At 34.0% G+C, this 18,719-nt stretch overlaps 1 protein-coding gene across 5 annotated transcripts in view; it reads right to left on the minus strand.

Annotated features, from left to right (window-relative positions):
- The window catches only part of Unc-13-4a (BAI1 associated protein 3), a 301,637-nt gene that overhangs the window by 143,843 nt on the left and 139,075 nt on the right, over window positions 1-18,719 (minus strand). For all 5 annotated transcript variants that reach the window (XR_013080617.1, XM_076776805.1, XM_076776807.1 and 2 more), the window contains 2 exons: window positions 14,284-14,850; window positions 3,858-4,108 (listed from right to left, as the gene is read on the minus strand). Coding sequence is in view for 4 of the 5 variants with exons in the window: in XM_076776805.1 (XP_076632920.1) it covers window positions 3,858-4,108; window positions 14,284-14,481 (449 nt within the window). In the remaining variant the exon portion in view is untranslated. The remainder of the gene's footprint in view (window positions 1-3,857; window positions 4,109-14,283; window positions 14,851-18,719) is intronic.

Consider the following 18,719-nt stretch of genomic DNA (forward strand, 5'->3'; position numbering starts at 1 on the left):
ATTTTTGTAATTTTTTTTTTTCTCTCTCTCTATGTAAACTTGTGTTAATAATTCCGTAGAGGGTTACAGCGTAATAAATAAAAAAAAGCACCCTTCCGGAGATACGGCGGAAATAAACGAAGGATGAACTTAAGATGTTCTTTTACAGTAGCCGAAATAGTTGTTCACTTCAGAGCGTAACTATAGTATTTGAGCGTAAACAAATTAACGTGACCTTAAATTGTAATTTTTTGATTGAAAATCAATTTGTTTTTAAATTTAAGTAACTGCAATTTGTTGGGTTAAGGTAGTGAAACTGAATGATTCAAACACACAAATTAAACATATTTATTAAACTTGAAAAAGGCATAACGAAACATGTGATGGCACCAAAAGCTCTCTGTTCTTTTTAGGACATGCTCAGCGCCATCTGCTGAATTTTCAGGGGATAACACGCGTCAGATCCAAAAGCTAGAAATTCCAACACAATATCGTGGGGACTAATTTGTGCCTCATACTGTATAAGTGACATAACTTTTCACTACGTAACTAAAAAAATTAATTCTCAAATTGAAATGTTAAAGGAAATAAATTTGAATAGGATTCATAAATTTTAAGACAAAATATAAAGTAAATATTAAGACAAATTTTAAGTTATATTGATTTGAATCAAAGTTTTGATCTCGTAAAGGATTTTAAAATTATTTCACAAGAATCGAAAAGAAATTTTCTAGCAAAGTTCAAACGTCGCCAATGGTTCTAGCGACGTTGAATCTGAAGAGTGATGGGCTTGCTTGATCTTTGTGAATTAGTGGCGAGCCAAACGCGTTGTAAAGGTTTGTTCGTGCATGGAAATTGGACACAGAGATTTGTCTCGTTACTTATATTTAATGGAGAACATCTTGGCAGCCTCGGAAGTATCGCTGGGAGATCGTAAAAGACTGCTCGCGACGCAATCCACTCGAGCCACGGAAATAAAATTAAGCGCAGCAGGTGCAGCCTAATAAAACTTGACGACGATCAGCAGGGCTCCGAGTGTAATGATCGATGACGTATACGGGCTACCATTAGGGACGCTATTTTTAACTTTCGCTCGAAAGGAAAGTAATTCGAGCCTAGAGGCCGAATGCACTCCAAACGAACGCTATTTATTTAATCGAGAATGAAAGAAGACGTTCAAGGTACATTAGATGATTGAAAGAATTAATGTAATACGGTAATTAATTAAACGAGTTCTCTTCGAGTTGTTTCTGACATCTTACGACTTCCCACTTTATATATTTCTAATATACAAATTAGATCGCCCAATGTCTTGTCATTGATTATGACTATCCAATAATATTGACAAGGGAATCAATTTTTCATCATTGAAGCATCCTCCTATTATCGTTGACTTCTTGTTTGCTTATAAAATTGTATGCCTTGCTATTTTATCGATTAAATTAAGTGAAATAACTTAACACTTTGACTGCCACGTCACCCATATATGGGTGACACAACTTTTAACAATGGAACTAAAAGAATTAATTCTCAAGTTGAAATGTTAAAGAAAATAAATTTGAATAGGCTTCATAAATTTTAATGAAGTTACGAAAGTATGTACTACGACAAGTTTTAAGTTATGTAGTTTACAATTATCTAAAATTAAAGTTTTGGGCTCGTAAACAATTTTACGGTTTTAGACTGGCAGTCAACGTGTTAAATGCATCATTGGTAGCTCTTAGACACCGCTCGATCTTCTTACAAGAATTTCATCGGACACTTTATGACCGATATAACTCTCTAAATCGTATATCTTCATCAACGTTAACAATCTTCAAGATTCCTTTGATGTTTCTATTTTATTTTCATGCTTTAGACATAACCTTATTATGCACTTTGCATCATTACGAGGTATCTCACGTTCAGCCTTATAACTCTACTGTATTCCAAGGGCTCAATAAAATAATAATAATATTATACAGTGTGTTAGGAAATGATAGGTTCAGTCATACTTATGATAATAATTTAGAAAGAAGTGCATGAATCAGTTTCAAATTTTCAGAATTTTTAGCTTTTATATTAAAAACTGTTCTGCTAAACATTATATGGAAACAACGGTTCAAAAAGAAACTAGAAATCTTTTACTGAATGTAACCAGCTTTTAACCGTTAATAAATGATAGGTTCACTTGCTAAAAGGACGATTAAACGATTTGTTAATGTACCAAAATTTAATACATCACAATATTCTTTCGTTATAATGCATTCATTTTGAATTTGGTTGCTTGACACCGTCAGTTTGTTTGCGTGTCGTTTGTTACGTATCCTGGTTACAAAGGAAACAAACAGTAAACAATTTCTCATGAATCTTCCCATGCATTTACAGTGTAAAAGATATGTATTAAAGTATCGAAGTATCGAGTTATTAAGGTGTTAAAGCATTTTTTTAAAAATGGGCAGGGGTAAAGTTTTGAATGAAAAAGAGAAAGGACAGATATTGGCGTATAAAGACTCTGGAATGTCTCATCGAGAAATTGGTCGTCGCATAGGCAGATCTTGCAATGTGGTGAATCAGTTTATAAAAAATGGGGATGAATATGGTGTGAAAAAATCACCTGGAAAACCAGCAAAATTGACACCACGCAATAAAAGAGCAATTATCGCGAGTGCATCAAATTCAACAATAGGAAGTCGACGATTACGCAACGAATTCGCGCCAAATGTTTCACATGTGACAGTATGGAATGTTTTAAAAGAATCTTCTAATCTTGTATACAAGAAAATGAAATCTGTCCCAACGCTTAAAAAGGAGCATTGCAAAACACGTGTAACATTTGCAGATTTGCATCAAACGTGGACCCATCAGTGGCATTCGGTATGTGCACATTTTTTAGCGAGGACGTTGCAATTTACATATTTTTAAATTTTTAGATTATTTGGTCTGATGAAAAGAAATTCAACTTAGATGGGCCAGATGGGTTGGCGAACTATTGGCACAATCTATGTACAGAATCGCGTTATTTTTCAAAGCGTAACTTTGGTGGAGGTTCTGTGATGATTTGGGCGGCGTTCTCTGGATTTGGCAAGACGACATTAGCCTTCCTTGATACACGACCCGATTCAAAAAAATATCAAGCTGTTTTAGAAGAACACCTTTTGCCCTATATTCGCCGTTTTTCGTCTGCAAAATTAACATTCATGCATGATAACGCAACAGTGCACGCTTCATCAAGCATTAAACAATGGTTAAAAACTAAAAATATAGACACATTAATATGGCCATCAAGGTCTCCTGATCTTAACCTGATTGAGAATTTATGGGGACAACTAGTACGCAATGTTTACGATGATTGTCGCCAATTCAATAGTGTAAACGAGCTCAAAACGGCAATTACGAACGCTTGGGATCGCATTACTACTCGGCAACTCATAAATCTTGTCGAATCTATGCCGAAGCGAATCAATTTATTAATTAAAAGTGGTGGAAACCCTATTAAATATTAATTTTAATTTTTACTTTGTTAAGAATTATTTAACGACTATGTATAAATATGTTTTTTAAAGTGAACCTATCATTTATTAACGGTTGAAATATGTTAAAATTATGATATTCTTATGTTACATCATTTTGAAATATTACTCGAAAACGAAATTTAGCAATCAGATTTGTTAATACAAGGACATTATATCTTGAAAGTTTGAGAACAGTTGATACATTTCTCTATAAGTTACGATAATAAATGTGAGTGAACCTATCATTTCCTAACACACTGTAGAACACTGGCTCGGCCTTGATCGTGCCAGAGTCAACAGAGTTCTCTGTAATATTCAAATCAGGTTGATTGTATCTCCGTCCCGCGCGAAACAATCCGGTCTTACATTCTTGATTCTACTTACCCGGAAGTGGCATGTATGTCGACTTCCTGCCAGGAAGGTCTCCTGCGGCAGAACATCTGAGACGGTCGATCGGCGGACCCGGTACTTCTCCGAAAAGAACCGACTCTGCGAGGCGAGGTGCTGCCCGACGAAGTTCCTGTAGCGGGATGCACCGTCAATCCTGGAGCGGAAGTGCACTCAAGAGTCCTCCTGCGCGTCGACAACGTGCGGCCATGGGAGGACGGCGTGACCGTTCCTGGCGGCGGCACCACCTGAAACAGAAAACGGACCCGGAGGTATTATGAACCGTAATGATAAACTGAAAAGATTCAAACATTATTTGCCCTTGGGACTCCAAGCTAGACGACACCACTACTATTTAGTTGGATATTGTAAACCAATGAATCATCAATGAAGTGCACTCACTACTGTAGGAGTTGTGAACCTTTGAAAATTGACCCTCTTAACACTAGGTTTACGGACACTCGTTGCGCATATTTTTATTATAATTCGTTACGTTGACAGTTGCATTAAAATGCAGCTTTTCTTTTAATTAGAGGATACATCCATATCATTACATCAATTCAATTCAACATAAATTGCTAATAAATAATATTTATGAATCCCATAACGTTAAGTTCAGAATCTGAGTGCGTCAAATTGACGCGTACCGTAAACCTAGTGTTAATGGGATGTTTCTTACTTTACGGAATTAAGGAACAACTATTCCAACATAAGTAGAATTCCTAGATATTCTTCATCAAAATACACGTTGTTTGCATTTTGAAACATTAAAATCCTCCAATACGTTCAGAAGTTACACTGTTTTAAACAAACGCATAAGAATCATTCATGGTCAGACATTATATTTTTGGTAATGAATTTTTTTCTCGAAAATCCGTAGAATTTCGGGCGTATGTTTATTCACCAAAAATGATGGTAATTGCTCCTTGCAATTAAAAATAATTTTTCCAGAAGGATTTGAAATTTTTTACTTTTGTTGAAAAATTTGTCCATTTTCCTGAATTTTTTTCTCGAAAGTGGATAGGATTTCGGCGGTATGTCTATTCACCAAAAATGATTGTAATTGGCTCGTGAAACTAAAAATAATTTTTTCATAACGATTTGAAATTTTTCAATTTAAACGAAAAATTCAGGCACCTACCCCCAGCGATTTTTCTTCAAAATTTGTTTTTGATTTTTAATAAATTTGGTTGGCACTATATGACAAGATTGTGTAATACCTTTTAGAAGGTATCCATGAGCTCTACTTCATAAATAAATTTCAATGCAATACATTCACTATTATAAGAGTTATGGTCGTTTGAAAATTGAACCAATCGTATGGAGTTTTTCTCAATTTATAGGGTCAAGGACCAATTTTTCGAATATGCTTCGAATTTTTTAATATTCTCCACCAAAATACGCGTTGTTTGCCTTTTGAAACATTAAAATCCTCCAATCCGTTCAGAAGTTATGATATTTTAAACATTTGCATGAAATTTCGGAGGAACTAATCTGGTCACAGATTATATTTTCGGTAAAGAATTTTTTTCTCGAAAATGCGTAGGATTTCGAGGATATATGTATTGACCAAAAATGATTGTAATTGACACCTGCAACCAAAAATAATTTTTTCAGAACGATTTGAAATTTTGTAATTTTGTCGACTTTATCCACCTTCCTAAATTTTTTTCTTGAAAATGAATAGGATTTTGGGGGTATATTTATTCAACAAAAGTGATTGTAATCGGCCCCTGAGACTAAAAATAATTTTTTCAAAATGATTTGAAACTTTGCAATTTCGCCGAAAATTTCCAGCACCTACCCTCTATCGATTTTTGTTAAAAATTTCTCTTTCATTTTTAATAAACTAGTTTGGCGGTTTTCGATAATGTTGTTTAATAATTTTTTGTAGGTATCCATGAGCTCTACTTCATAAATAAATTTCAATGAAATACATTCATTATTATAGGAGTTATGGTTATTTAAAAATTGGACTATTTTTATGCAGATTTTCTCAATTTATGGGGTTAAGGAACAACTTTTCCAAAATTCTTGGAATTTGTAAATATTTTCCAACAAAATACACTTTGTTTGCATTTCGAAACATTAAACTCGTCGAATCCGTTCAGGAGTTACGATTTTTTATACATACGTATGGAATTTTGGGGAAACATTTCTCATCACACATTATATTTTCGGTAAAAAATATTTTTCTCGAAACTGCGTAGGAATTCGGAGATATATGTATTCAGCAAAAATGGTCGCAATTAACTCCCTTAACCAAAAATAATTTTTCAGTATGATTTGAAATTTTTTAATGAAATTAAAATTTTTGTAATTTCAAATTAAAAAATTTCTCCACTTGTACTCTGTCGATTTTTCTATAAAATTCGTTTTTCATTTTTAATAAATAAATTTGGCACTCTACGGAAATACTGTTTAATACTTTTTTGTAGGTATTAATGAGCTCTACTTCATAAATAAATTTCAATAAAACACATTCACTATTTTAGGAGACCATTAGAATCAACTGTTTCTTTCCTCGAATCCCGGAAACTATACGAAGCACCTGAACTCATATACAAGATGGCTATGCATTAGTGTGTGTAAATGGAAGAGCAGTTTCCTTCGGACACCGGTCTGCCATCTGATAAGACTGTATTGCCCTTTCCAATTCCTCCCATAGTCAACTCATATCTATTTACGCACACACTGGAGCAGTCTGCCCATTAATATTAATTCAGTGAATAGTTTATCAACTGACCGCCATGCATGAGAAACGGACGCTAAAAGCACCTCCAAATTTTCAGGTCGATATAGCAATCAGATTGGGCCACGAAGGTCCATAAGATGTAAGGTTTACTTGTATACCTCGTCTGTGGTAGTATTAAGAATTAAGTTATATAAAGTATCAGGTATTAAGTAGCATTAAATAGATGAAATGGGAATAGAAGACTTGGTTTGAAGAGGGAGTATAAAAAGAAAGGGACGGAGGTCCATGCAACTGAAAGGGAAAAATTAAACAAATATATAAATACCTATTATCTACTGGGACTTTTAAAAACGATCAATGAAATCAATGAAACAGGTTATCATTAAAAAACCTGCATATTGGGATTTTTATTCAATTTTCCTCGCGACAGATTCTATCCTTTGAACAAACCTCTCAAGATCGGACTAATTATTTGTCGGACATGTTCCCATCTTAAAGGATTAAGGCGAATCTCCGGCCCTCGGTTCTCCAGGCAATGATTTTCAAGATGGCGCATCGACAGACGGCGGTAAACAGAGGGACGCTCGTGCGTTCAGTGAGCAGCAAGAGCTTTCCATTCTTTACTTTTCTTTTACTTTACGTGGAAGAGATTTGTGGCGCTCGCCACCGATATATCTGGATTTTACCATCCTTTTTGAAACCCTACTGTCTTACGCTCATTCTAAGTGATCACGACAGTTATTTGAAAGATTTTATAACCTCCATGAAAATCCTCTATAATTCTAGTGGTCACGTTCATACTTTCATAGCGTGCAGTGTTTTATAAATTTCAGCTTTCCACAGATTCCTCGTCCACAGTCCTCATTAGTATTCAATTATTACGTATTATTCCAATTATTTCTTGAAACGATGTTGTTTTTTAAATTTCTAGTTAATTCAAACGGTTCAAAAAACGATTAAACGATTATTACTCGAGTTCAAATTGTGGTCTTGCCGGTAAGATTGTCTCGTTACAACTGAAATTTCTAACAAATATTTGTTACTTCTACTACTTTTGACCTTAAAATACCAACGTGAAGAAAGTTGTAACTTTTTTAAAACATCATAGATTTTAATTTAACAGTGAAATTTCACTTATTAGATTAGACAGCTATACAGATTACATTCGTAGATAAATGGAGAATGATCACGGAAACGATTAATCATTGAGTACAATGAAGACACGAAGATGAAGGCATAGAAGAATCCTGTATGTTCCACACCTGGTCGTCGATCCTTCCACATACATCACACTTTTAACACAAATTATTCCTGTACTTAAGGGTTTAATGGATAGTATGGTTGAGGAGTTTACCAGAAAAGTAAAAAAAAAGAACATAAAACCTTTCTTTTCACCTTGATATTTCACGCGTCTTTTGATTCATCCTTTGCCTTAACACTAAACCTACCGGCACTGCATGTATACCCATTCCTACCATGACCGATCAAATGACCAATCTTTCTTTTTTCTTTTAACGAGGTAACGTACTTCTAATTTTTACATATGTATAGAAAGTTGTGTTTTGATGTTCATTCGTAAGATGTTCTTTTCTTTTATGTGAAAAAATTTTTTAATATTCATCGGATGGAAGATAAAACACCCTTGAAAACGAATTTTGTTCCAAATGGATACCGTAGTTAGTTCTAGAGAAAAGAACTATTTAAGAAGAAGTGCTGTCTAGTAATTACGCAAACGTCCTGTATTTAAATTCATTTTCAATTAAATAAACAATTTATGGTTCAGTTTTATCGTACACTAGTCGTACGATCAGTAGGAATTGCTGAAACTTCTTTGGGTACGTAGCGTCAAAGTAAATTTCAAAAGAAACAAAGAAGATAGCAAAAATTATAGTAGGTGATATGATCATTAAGTAGAGGATGAAAAGCCCTTTAAAATGAGCGTTTGTACGAGTCGATAGCTCCATTAGTTCCGGAGATATAGCGATTTTAATTTCAAGTCGATGTGGTGGCTAGTTTCGGAGATAAGGTTTGTTTACGTTTCGTTGTGCGCTCGCGATTTCATTCATCTCGCGCGCGTAGATAGTAAACAGTGCGTAGTAAATTCTTGGAAATACTACGCCGACACTGGGTCACGAGAGTCACGTACGCGGGGTAGGTCAGCACCAAGCACGTGCGACAAAGAGGTCCGGCTCCGTTAGACGAAGACAGAGATAGTCGAATTAAAAAAATTACCTTTTACATAAATTACGATATCTCGAAAACGGAAAGTCGGATCGTCAAAAACCAAAAGCCATTTTAAAGGGGAGGCTTTGCCGCTTCTAACAATGCCTCAATTATTAATAAAACACTAATAGTTTCGGAACTGCACGCATCTAAAGTTTTTAGTATTTTTAATACGCGTTAATAGGCTTTCATAAGGCGGAGAGTCAGACGTAGCGGAATTTTAAAAATTACGATTGTCTTTACACGATGATACCTCCGAAACGGAAAGTCGGATCGACAAAAACCAAAAGCCATTTTAAAGGGGAGGCTTTGCCGCTTCTAACAATGCCTCAATAATTAATAAAACACTAATAGTTTCGGAACTGCACGTGTTTAAAGTTTTATGATTTTTTAATACGCATTAATAGGCCTTTATGAGGCGCCGAGCGTGATCGTTGTCGAATTAAAAAAATTACCTTTTACATAAATTACGATATCTCGAAAACGGAAAGTCGGATCGACAAAAACCGAAAACCATTTTAAAGGGGAGGTTTTGCCGCTTCTAATAATGCCTCAATAATTAATAAAACACTAATAGTTTCGAAACTAAACGCGTCTAAAGTTTAACTATTTTTAATACGCATTGTTAGACTGTTCTAAGACAGTGGAAACTGTAGATTCTCTCCTTTCGTCTTTGCTATACGTATATTTCCTATTTACATCGGAAGCTAATCAGAATTTGGTACCAAATGTCCAGTTTTTTACAAAAAAACGTAAATCGTTCAACCGGTCAGATGACCGGCCGTGGTAGGCAAGACAGACTACATATTTTTCTCAGAAAATAAACAATAAGATTAGAAGTGAATATTGTAAAATTCATTGTACGTATATTATAAGAAAAGTCGTGAAGTTAAGTGGCGCTAAAATAATATTGTGTGTTGGAAATTCTAAACGAAATTTTAAAAACGGTCATTTGACCGGTCGTGGTAGGTTTAGTGTTAACATTCTTCTACCACTGCTACAAGTTTCTATGGTGCTTGTTATTTTCTATTTTTATAACAGTGATATTGACATTTCATAGTTACAAGCTGACTATTATAATTTCCTACCATTGTAAATTTCTTTAAGAACCCACGCGTTCTAGATGTTACGAGAACACGTTTCCTAGAAATGAATACATATTTGATTGAGAGGCGTGCCACGAAGATCTTACCTCGTGTTTGAATAATTTACAAAGTACTGCTCATAGCTGAAAAGAGGATGAAAGGGAGAAATGCAAGCACGATTGGTCATAAAAAACGTTGTTAATCGTTGGACTTTTAAAACTGAAAGGAAAGAAGTCCAATAATCTTGAGTTGTTTTAAAGGTTTCAACTTTCTACTTTCACAATCCTAAGTTGAATTTCCTTGAAGATACTTTTGCACTGAGAACCGAGCGATAAAGCAGAAACGATTTAACTCTGAATAATTTTGTCAAATTCGAACAGTCCTCGATAGTTTAGAAAATATTGTACCCAATTAAAAATAGACGTTATCGCATTAAAATATTATTATAATACTTACGCATTCGTGTCAATTTTAATACCTATGTTTGAATAATTATACTTGAAGTGTATTTATTCTAAACAAATAGATATCGAACTCTAGAATGAGTACTTGGAAGCTTCGAAAAGATACTTATAAATACTTCGACGTGACAGGAAATCATATCTTTCATAATTAGTACTCGAATCTTGGAAATCAGACATAATATTCATCGATTGAAAAATAAAGGAAAAATGATAGATTAGTAATGGATAAGCCAATATAAAAATTGAAATTAAATTACAAAATACTATTTTGTACACTATTATATAAATAAATTGCATATTTAATCCAATCTAAATGCTATGTGTCTGAAACAACTGTATTTAAATTCGTTTATGATAGAAAATATATTCAAAATTAAATATTTTTAATCAGAATATTTAATAAAAATTATAAAACTACAGTTTCATCATTACATGTATATATGTATATACAGTATTTAATTATACATTGCAACATAATTATGTATCATAATTATTTCTCAAAGTAACAGACTGGGAAGATTTTTACGAATATAAAACCACTTAATAATAATTTAACTATATAAATAAATTGCATATTTAATCCAATCTAAATGTTATGTGTCAGAAACAACTGTATTTAAATTCGTTTATAATAGAAAAATTATTCAAAATTAAATATTTTTATCTACAATGTTTACAGTATTACATGTACATATAATTTTGAATTGCAATATAATTATGCACCATAATTGCTTTTCAAAGTAACAGACTGAGAAGATCACAGAGTTTCCAATATAATATTTATGAAAGTTTCGATCGTATTCGAGGAAGATTCGAATATATTTGAAACTGTTATTTTTTGCCAAAGTAGTTACAAAGGATTCGAGTATACTTGTAATATACTTGATCCCATCGCTAGTATCGAAGTATCGTAGCTTGAAAACACGATGTCGTTCCAATTCGATGTCGAGTGTCTTGGAACGTCGTTGGAATTGTCAAAATGGCGTATATTGGAATCGAATACTTCGATGTTGCGAAAGTGTGAGACAAAAATCAGATCCATCCCAACTCTCTTGTTACAATATTTCAATAATGCATAACGACTATGAACGGTAGCATTTAAATTCCTGTTTGAGATATTCTGACGTCGACGTTGTTCAAAGTTACACAGTTACATTTATGAAATATTCAAGCACCGACACGGTACTGAAAGTATACAACTTCGTTGTAACTTGTCAAACTTATCAAGTATACTGAAAGTCTCTTAATATCAAGTTTGGTCGCGCGTGGGGATGTTGGATTCCGAAGGGGAAGAATTCCGGTACAGTCGGATTTAGGGATTACACGCGCCTGACAGTTCTCGATTTCTTCAAATCCGTGGGTTTACGATACGTCGATTGAGAACAAGACAGTATAAATATAAAATATAAAATACTGTAGAAAGTATTAGGTCGTCCCATGAGTTCGTGACGTTCGACTGAAATAGACGAGGATAAAATTTGTAATTTAATAGAAAACGAACGAAATTTTTCGGTTCAAGGGATTTCTGAAGTTTTAAATTAACATCAAGAATTCATAAAAATTTCAAACAAATAGACATCGTGTCGAAGCTCGAATTTTGGAATCCAAACTGTCTTACGAAACGAAATTTTCTTGAACATTTTTATACAGGGTGTTCGGCCACCCCTGGTAAAAATTTTAATAGGAGATTCTAGAGGCCAAAATAAGATGAAAATCAAGAATACCAATTTGTTGATGGAGGCTTCGTTAAAACGCTGTTAACAATTAAATTAAAAAATTTCAAATCGTTCTGGAAAAATTATTTTTGGCTGCGGGGATCAATTATAATCATTTTTGGTGAATACACATACCTCCAAAATCCTATCCACTTTCGAGAAAAAAAATCGAGTAGGTGCTGAAATTTTTCGACGAAAAACAAATTTTTCAAATCGTTTTAAAAAAATTATTTTCGTTTGCGGGGGTCAATTACAAGCATTTTTGGTCATTACACATACCGCCGAAATCCTACACACTTTCGAGAAAAAAATTCATTACCGAAAATCTAATGTGAGGCGAGAAATGCTTCCTTGAAATTTCATGCGAATCTTTAAAATGTCATAACTCCTGAACGGATCGAAGGATTTTAATGTTTAAAAAAGCAAACAACGCGTATTTAGGTGAGGAATATGTAGAAATCGTAAAAATATTCGAAAAGTTGATCCTTAACCCCGAAAAATGAGAAAAACTCCATAAAAATGGTCCAATTTTCAAATGTTCATAACTCCTACAATAGTGAATATATTTCAATGAAACTTTTTTCTGAAGTAGAGCTCATGGGTACCTACAAAAAAGTATTTGACAACTTTTCTGTAGGGCGTCGAACAAAAATACTGAAAATGAAAAAGTGATTTTTAAAAAAAATCGACAGGGGGTAGGTTCTGAAATTTTTCGACGAAAAAAAAAATTTTTAATTAATTCTAAAAAAATTATTTTCGGTTTCGGGGGTCAATGGCAATCATTTTTGGTGAATACACATACTTCCGAAATCCTAACCACTTTCGAGAAAAAAATTCGAGTAAGTGCTGAAAGTTTTGGGTGAAAAAAGAGACTTTCGAATCGTCTTGGAAAAATTATTTTTAGTTGCAGGGGTCAATTGCAAGCATTTTTGGTCAACAGACATACTCCCGAAATCCTACTCCGTTTCGAGAAAAAAATTCATTACCGAAAATACAATCTGACCAGACATTGATTCACTCTCCTAAAATTTCATGCAAATCTTTAAAATGTCATAACTCCTGAACGGATTGAAGGATTTTAATGTTTAAAAAGGCAAACAACGCATATTTTAGTGGAGAATATGTAAAAAGTCCAAAAATATTCGAAAAGTTCGTCCTTAAGCCCTTAAAGTGAGAAAAACCCCATAAAAGTACTACACATTTTCAAACGATCATAACTCCTATAATAGTGAATGGATCTCCTTGAAATTTTTTTCTGAAGTAGTGCTCACGGGTACATACAAAAAAGTATTAAACAAAATTTCCGTACAGCGTCAAACAAATTTATTGAAAATCAAAAACTAATATCTTAGAAAAATCGACAGGGGGTAGATGCTTAAATTTTTCGATGAAAAAAAGAATTTCAAATCGTTCTGGAAAAATTATTTTTGGTTGTGGAGATCAATTACAATAATTTTTGGTGAACAGACATACCCTCGAAATCCTACCCACTTTCTAAAAAAAAATTCGATAAGGTGTGAAATTTTTCAACGAAAAAAAAAATTTCATATCGTTTTAGAAAAATTATTTTCGGTTGGGTGGGTCAATTACAATCATTTTTCATGAATAGACATACCCCCGAAATCTTGCGCATTTTCGAGAAAAAAATTCAGTACGGACGAAACTTTAAACGTTAATAATTTTTTAACGAAGCCTCAATCAACAAATTAGTATTCTTAATTTTCGTCATATTTTGGCCTCTAGAATCTCCCATTAAAATTTTTCTCAGGGTTGGCCGAACACTCTGTATAATAAAATCGTACTTATTTATACGAAATAATTTTAGAATTAAATAAATATTATATATATTAATCCAAATTCCATATAATACAAATCATGTGAATCATGCCAACTAGAATAATAACAGACGATCAATTATCAATAACACTTTGGTTACTAATGAAATTACTTCACTTGATACAATTACGCGGCACGGATTATAAATTCATTTCCTAACAAATAAAATACAACAATCTGTGGACTTATTAAACAACTTGAAAATGCCAACTATATTGTAATAAAAAATCAAAGAAGTTTTATATCGATTTTATTAATGGAAAGGGAGTTGTCGAATGAGAAGAGGTTTATTATTTTCCATAAAATTCTATTCTATGTTTAAAATGTTTGAAGTTTTAGTACAAAACGAACGTATGGGTCGGTTTAATAATTGAAAATGCTGTTCGAAATAGACCGTAAACTCACCTTGGGGTAACCATGAGGGGTCGATTGTTGCGCGTTGGAGTTCGCGTTGGTCGTCGCGGTTACGCTTCCGGTGGAGCTGCTTCTTCCGGTCGTGCTGGAGGCCGAATCCTCCCGACTGAACGAGAACCTCTTCGGGCTCAGGCTGAGGCTCGCGACGCTGTCGCTCACATACTGTTGTAGCGAATTGAAGAAACTCATTTTCGTTGCGTTTCACCTGGTATGATCTAAACGTTATTCTCACGATTGAGAACAATTATCATCGTATGTATTTGCTGGACAATTTCTCGAGGCTCTCGGTTCGCATGAAATTCACATGCAACGATCACGAAGTAACGCGCTGGATTGGTTCGGCGATACGGGTAGGAAAGCACCTCGACCTCGAGAACTTTCACGGTTCTTTGCGTCACGGTATCGATTCTGCCCCAGAGCCATTTGCAATTTGGTTATTTTCTTCCTGGCGATCGTTGCGGTCCCTCGTAGAACTTAAGTCATCGTCCGTCGGCTGTCCCCTTAAGCCCTCTCCACTATCAAGAAACGGGAATCGTTTTCGCGTTACATCAGCATCATCTGTGAAAGAAGAAAACTTTGTTAGAGGAAAATGATGGATCGACTTTGGATGTTGCTGTTTCAAAGGTTCTTAACCTTTCCCAGCCCCTGGGACAGTTTGGAACCTGACACTTCAACTACTTGGGCTCACGATACGTTCCTTGTTATACAACTCTTGTTGAGGGAGAGAAAACAAGATTCGACACGGAGCAGAATTCTAATTTTACGTCGATTTTAATATACACAATTGGTCTTCGCGTTCTTGGCTTTATTATTATTATTATTCATTTATTAACGGGAATAAACCCTTTAGTACGAGAGATGTAATATGTAAGGAGCTACAAATGTGGATTTTACGTAGTCAAACATTATCGCTTATAAAATTTTAACGAAATAAATTAATTTACAATACGTTGCAAGGATAATTCGTGGGAATTTGGGGATTCAAATGAGCAAAACTCGACTTCCTCTCAGCAACACGCATTTAATGAACAGACAAAAGACACACATTACAAAAGTAGTAAGTCAGAAGAACTCTAAGTGGCGCAGAAGCAAATGGCGCTTTATTCCTAACATAATTTCAGACTTTCTAATGATTATTCGATTAAATCGATTTTACAAAATTTGCACGACTAATCATTGTATTTACACAATTTGCACAATATCTATTATGCAATATTTGAACATTAGTGTTAATCAGTAAGTCATAATAATTATGTGATTCAAGAAGCATGGAACACCCACTATGCTTAACAACAAGATGTTTTGTAATAAGGAGACCAAATTATGCTGCCATATTCTAGAATAAGTCTTGTCAAAGCACAATATAGAATTTTGAGAGTATTAGTTTTACTAAAGTATCTGGAAACTCTACGAATAAGTCCCAGAGAGCAGACTATTCGAAATAATTTCTTCATAATGAACTTTGAAAGATAAGTTAGAAGAGAAAGTTACACCGAGATCTTTAACATGATTAAGCGAGGTTAATACGATACCATTTAGAATATAATTATAAACTATATTATTTTTCTTATTACTAAACATAACAATATGATAATGATCTAGATTGAGGGACATTTTATTTAATGAGCACCAATTCTGAAACCTGTTAAGGTCATCTTGAATTGATTGAGCACTTTGCTGATTATAAACACATTTATATATCGTAAGATCATCGGCATATAATTGTTGGAATACCTTAGAAATGTCATTAATACGGGGTGTTCGGCCACGCCTGGGAAAAATTTTAATAGGAGATTCTTCAGGTCAAAATAAGACAAAAATCAGGAATATCAATATCTTAACTGAGGCTTCATTAATAAGTTATTAAAAAATTAAATTAAAAAATTTCAAATCATTCTGAAAAAATTATTTTTGGTTACGGGGCTCAATTACAATCATTTTTGGTGAATATGTATACCCCTGAAATCCTACGCGTTTTCGAGAAAAAAATTCTTTACCGAAAATATAATTCATGAATGAATGATTCTCCTGAAATTTCATGTGTTTCAAATTGTTCTGAAAAAATTATTTTCGGTTGCTGGGGTCAATTACAAGCATTTTTGATGAATACACATACCCCCGAAATCCTACGCACTTTCGAGAAAAAAATTCTTTACCGAAAATCAAATGTGAGGCCAGAAATGCTTCCTTGAAATATCATGTGAATCTTTAAAACGTGATAACTTCTGAACGGATTGGACGATTTTAATGTTTAAAAAAGCAAACGACGCGTATTTTAAAGGAGAATACGTAGAAATTCAAAAAATATTGGAAAAGTTGCTCCTTGACCCCGTAAAGTTAGAAAAACCCCATAAAAATGGTCCAATTTTCAAACGTTCATAACTCCTACAATAGTGAATATATTTTAATGAAACTTTTTTCTGAAGTAGAGGTTATAGGTACCTACAAAAAAGTATTAAACAACTTTTCCGTATAGCGTCAAACAAATTTATTAAAAATGAAAAACAAATGTTTAAGAAAAATCGACAAGGAGGTGGTGCCTAAAATTTTTGGCGAGAAAAGAATTTCTAGAATCTTCCATTAAAATTTTTCCCAGGGATAGCCGAACACCCTGTATATTATAAATAGGAAAGTTCCCCAATGTGAACCTTGTGGAGCCTTGTGTGGTGAACCTTATATATCGAAGATTAAAAGTGTTCTTCTGGAACATTTCAGATTGCAGTGGTAACAATAATTGTGTAGATGCCACGTAATTAATAGTTTTTTATACGTAATTTGAAGCAATTTCCAAATGTTTTCCCTTTCTAAAAAATATTTTGTAGCTGGATGATTGTATTACAGTAGTCCCTCATTAAGGTTCGCTACCTTTTCTCTCGATATTGTTCGCGGAGTCATCCCTATCAAATCTTCAAAACGTTGCAAGCCTGATCATTAAGTGTTCGATACATAGAACTAACCAAACCTTCTCGAAAATATGGAAAAATAAAAGAATAGACTGATTGTAGCAGAGGTTATAGCATTTAGACGACAAACGACAAATATGGTTTTAAGACTCGTTTATTACACACGACATTGTGTAAATGGTACGACGGTGTTACTCTTTTGTTTAAAACAACAGACGGCGCGCAACGCCTGCCAACGAGAGGGAAAAAATATCTCTGAAACGCCTACATGTTTGCCAACATGGGAATTATAACATTTCCAACACTGATGACAACTGATGAACGTATTATAAGGCATAACGTTATCAACAAACCAACCTTCATTATTTTAAAGTTGAGCTATCATACGAGAATCGTGCAATTTTATTTAAAAAAAAAACTATATAGGTATGTACTATATAGGTATCTATTTCATTCGTTCTCAATATTTCTGACTTTCGCTTCGCGATCAAGCCTAACAGAGGTAACAATCGACAATTCAACAGTATCTTCCTCGATAAAGTTCGTTCAGCGAACGTTAACGAGGGGTCGCCGTATAACTTTACAAATATTATAATACGAGAAAAATATATTCGTCGACATTAATCGCAAGAAATGTTTGATTCATCCACATTTTGGTGCACGCAAAAATTTCACTTTTGTATTATGAAAAACTGTTCCAGTGAGTTCATTTTGAGAAATTCTGTATCCTAAAACCTCTAAAAAAAATAGTTTGTAAGAGAGTCCACACTTTATATAATTGCATACTTACTTTTGTGTAGTTATTTTTACTGGTTGTAGTTGGTAGCGTTGGAATGGTGTTGTGAGGGAACACGTGTAGAAATACCTATGCACGTTCATTGTTAAAATAGAAATAAATGTGTTGAAATAATAATGAGTTGTTTAGAATGAACCAAACACAATCCCAACAATTTCTAGTGTTCAAAACAGTTATTTTACCCAGATTGATGTAGTTTGAACCAGTATTGATTATGTTTGATATCGTCTTACATAGCTTCTTCAAGATGCTTCTTGGTATTACGAATTTTGATTTGTCGAACGTTCGTACGTTCATTCAAGCGTGAAAAACGCCGAAGGTGTTGAAGTGTAGCAAAATGATCCAACTCTGTCGCGGACAAACGTAGGGGTTGTGAAACGAGTGTTCGAGGGTGGTTAAGCCACGCTTTCGGAAGCTTCCACGAATAAGGCTATCCATTATGTTGTAACCTTCAATTGAATCGACAGTGAAACCCTTGAAAGCATTTTTGCTTTTAGAGGGACTTGGGAAAAGAAGTTGTACCACGTTTCATTGCGGTTTGGCAAAGTATGTCGTTACAATGATGGTGGAACGAGTGCTGATTGATCGGAGAAAAAGAAGGACTTTTAATCGTCTGAACGTTTATAGTAAATGTCATCGTTGTCCACCGTATTGAGGGAGCTAGGGGGTCAAATAACAACCCGACAAGCTACCCAACAATTATTAAATGTTTTTATTCGCGAATGATG

This window comes from Colletes latitarsis, chromosome 11, assembly GCF_051014445.1.
Source record: "Colletes latitarsis isolate SP2378_abdomen chromosome 11, iyColLati1, whole genome shotgun sequence".
Taxonomy (NCBI): Eukaryota; Metazoa; Arthropoda; class Insecta; order Hymenoptera; family Colletidae; genus Colletes; species Colletes latitarsis.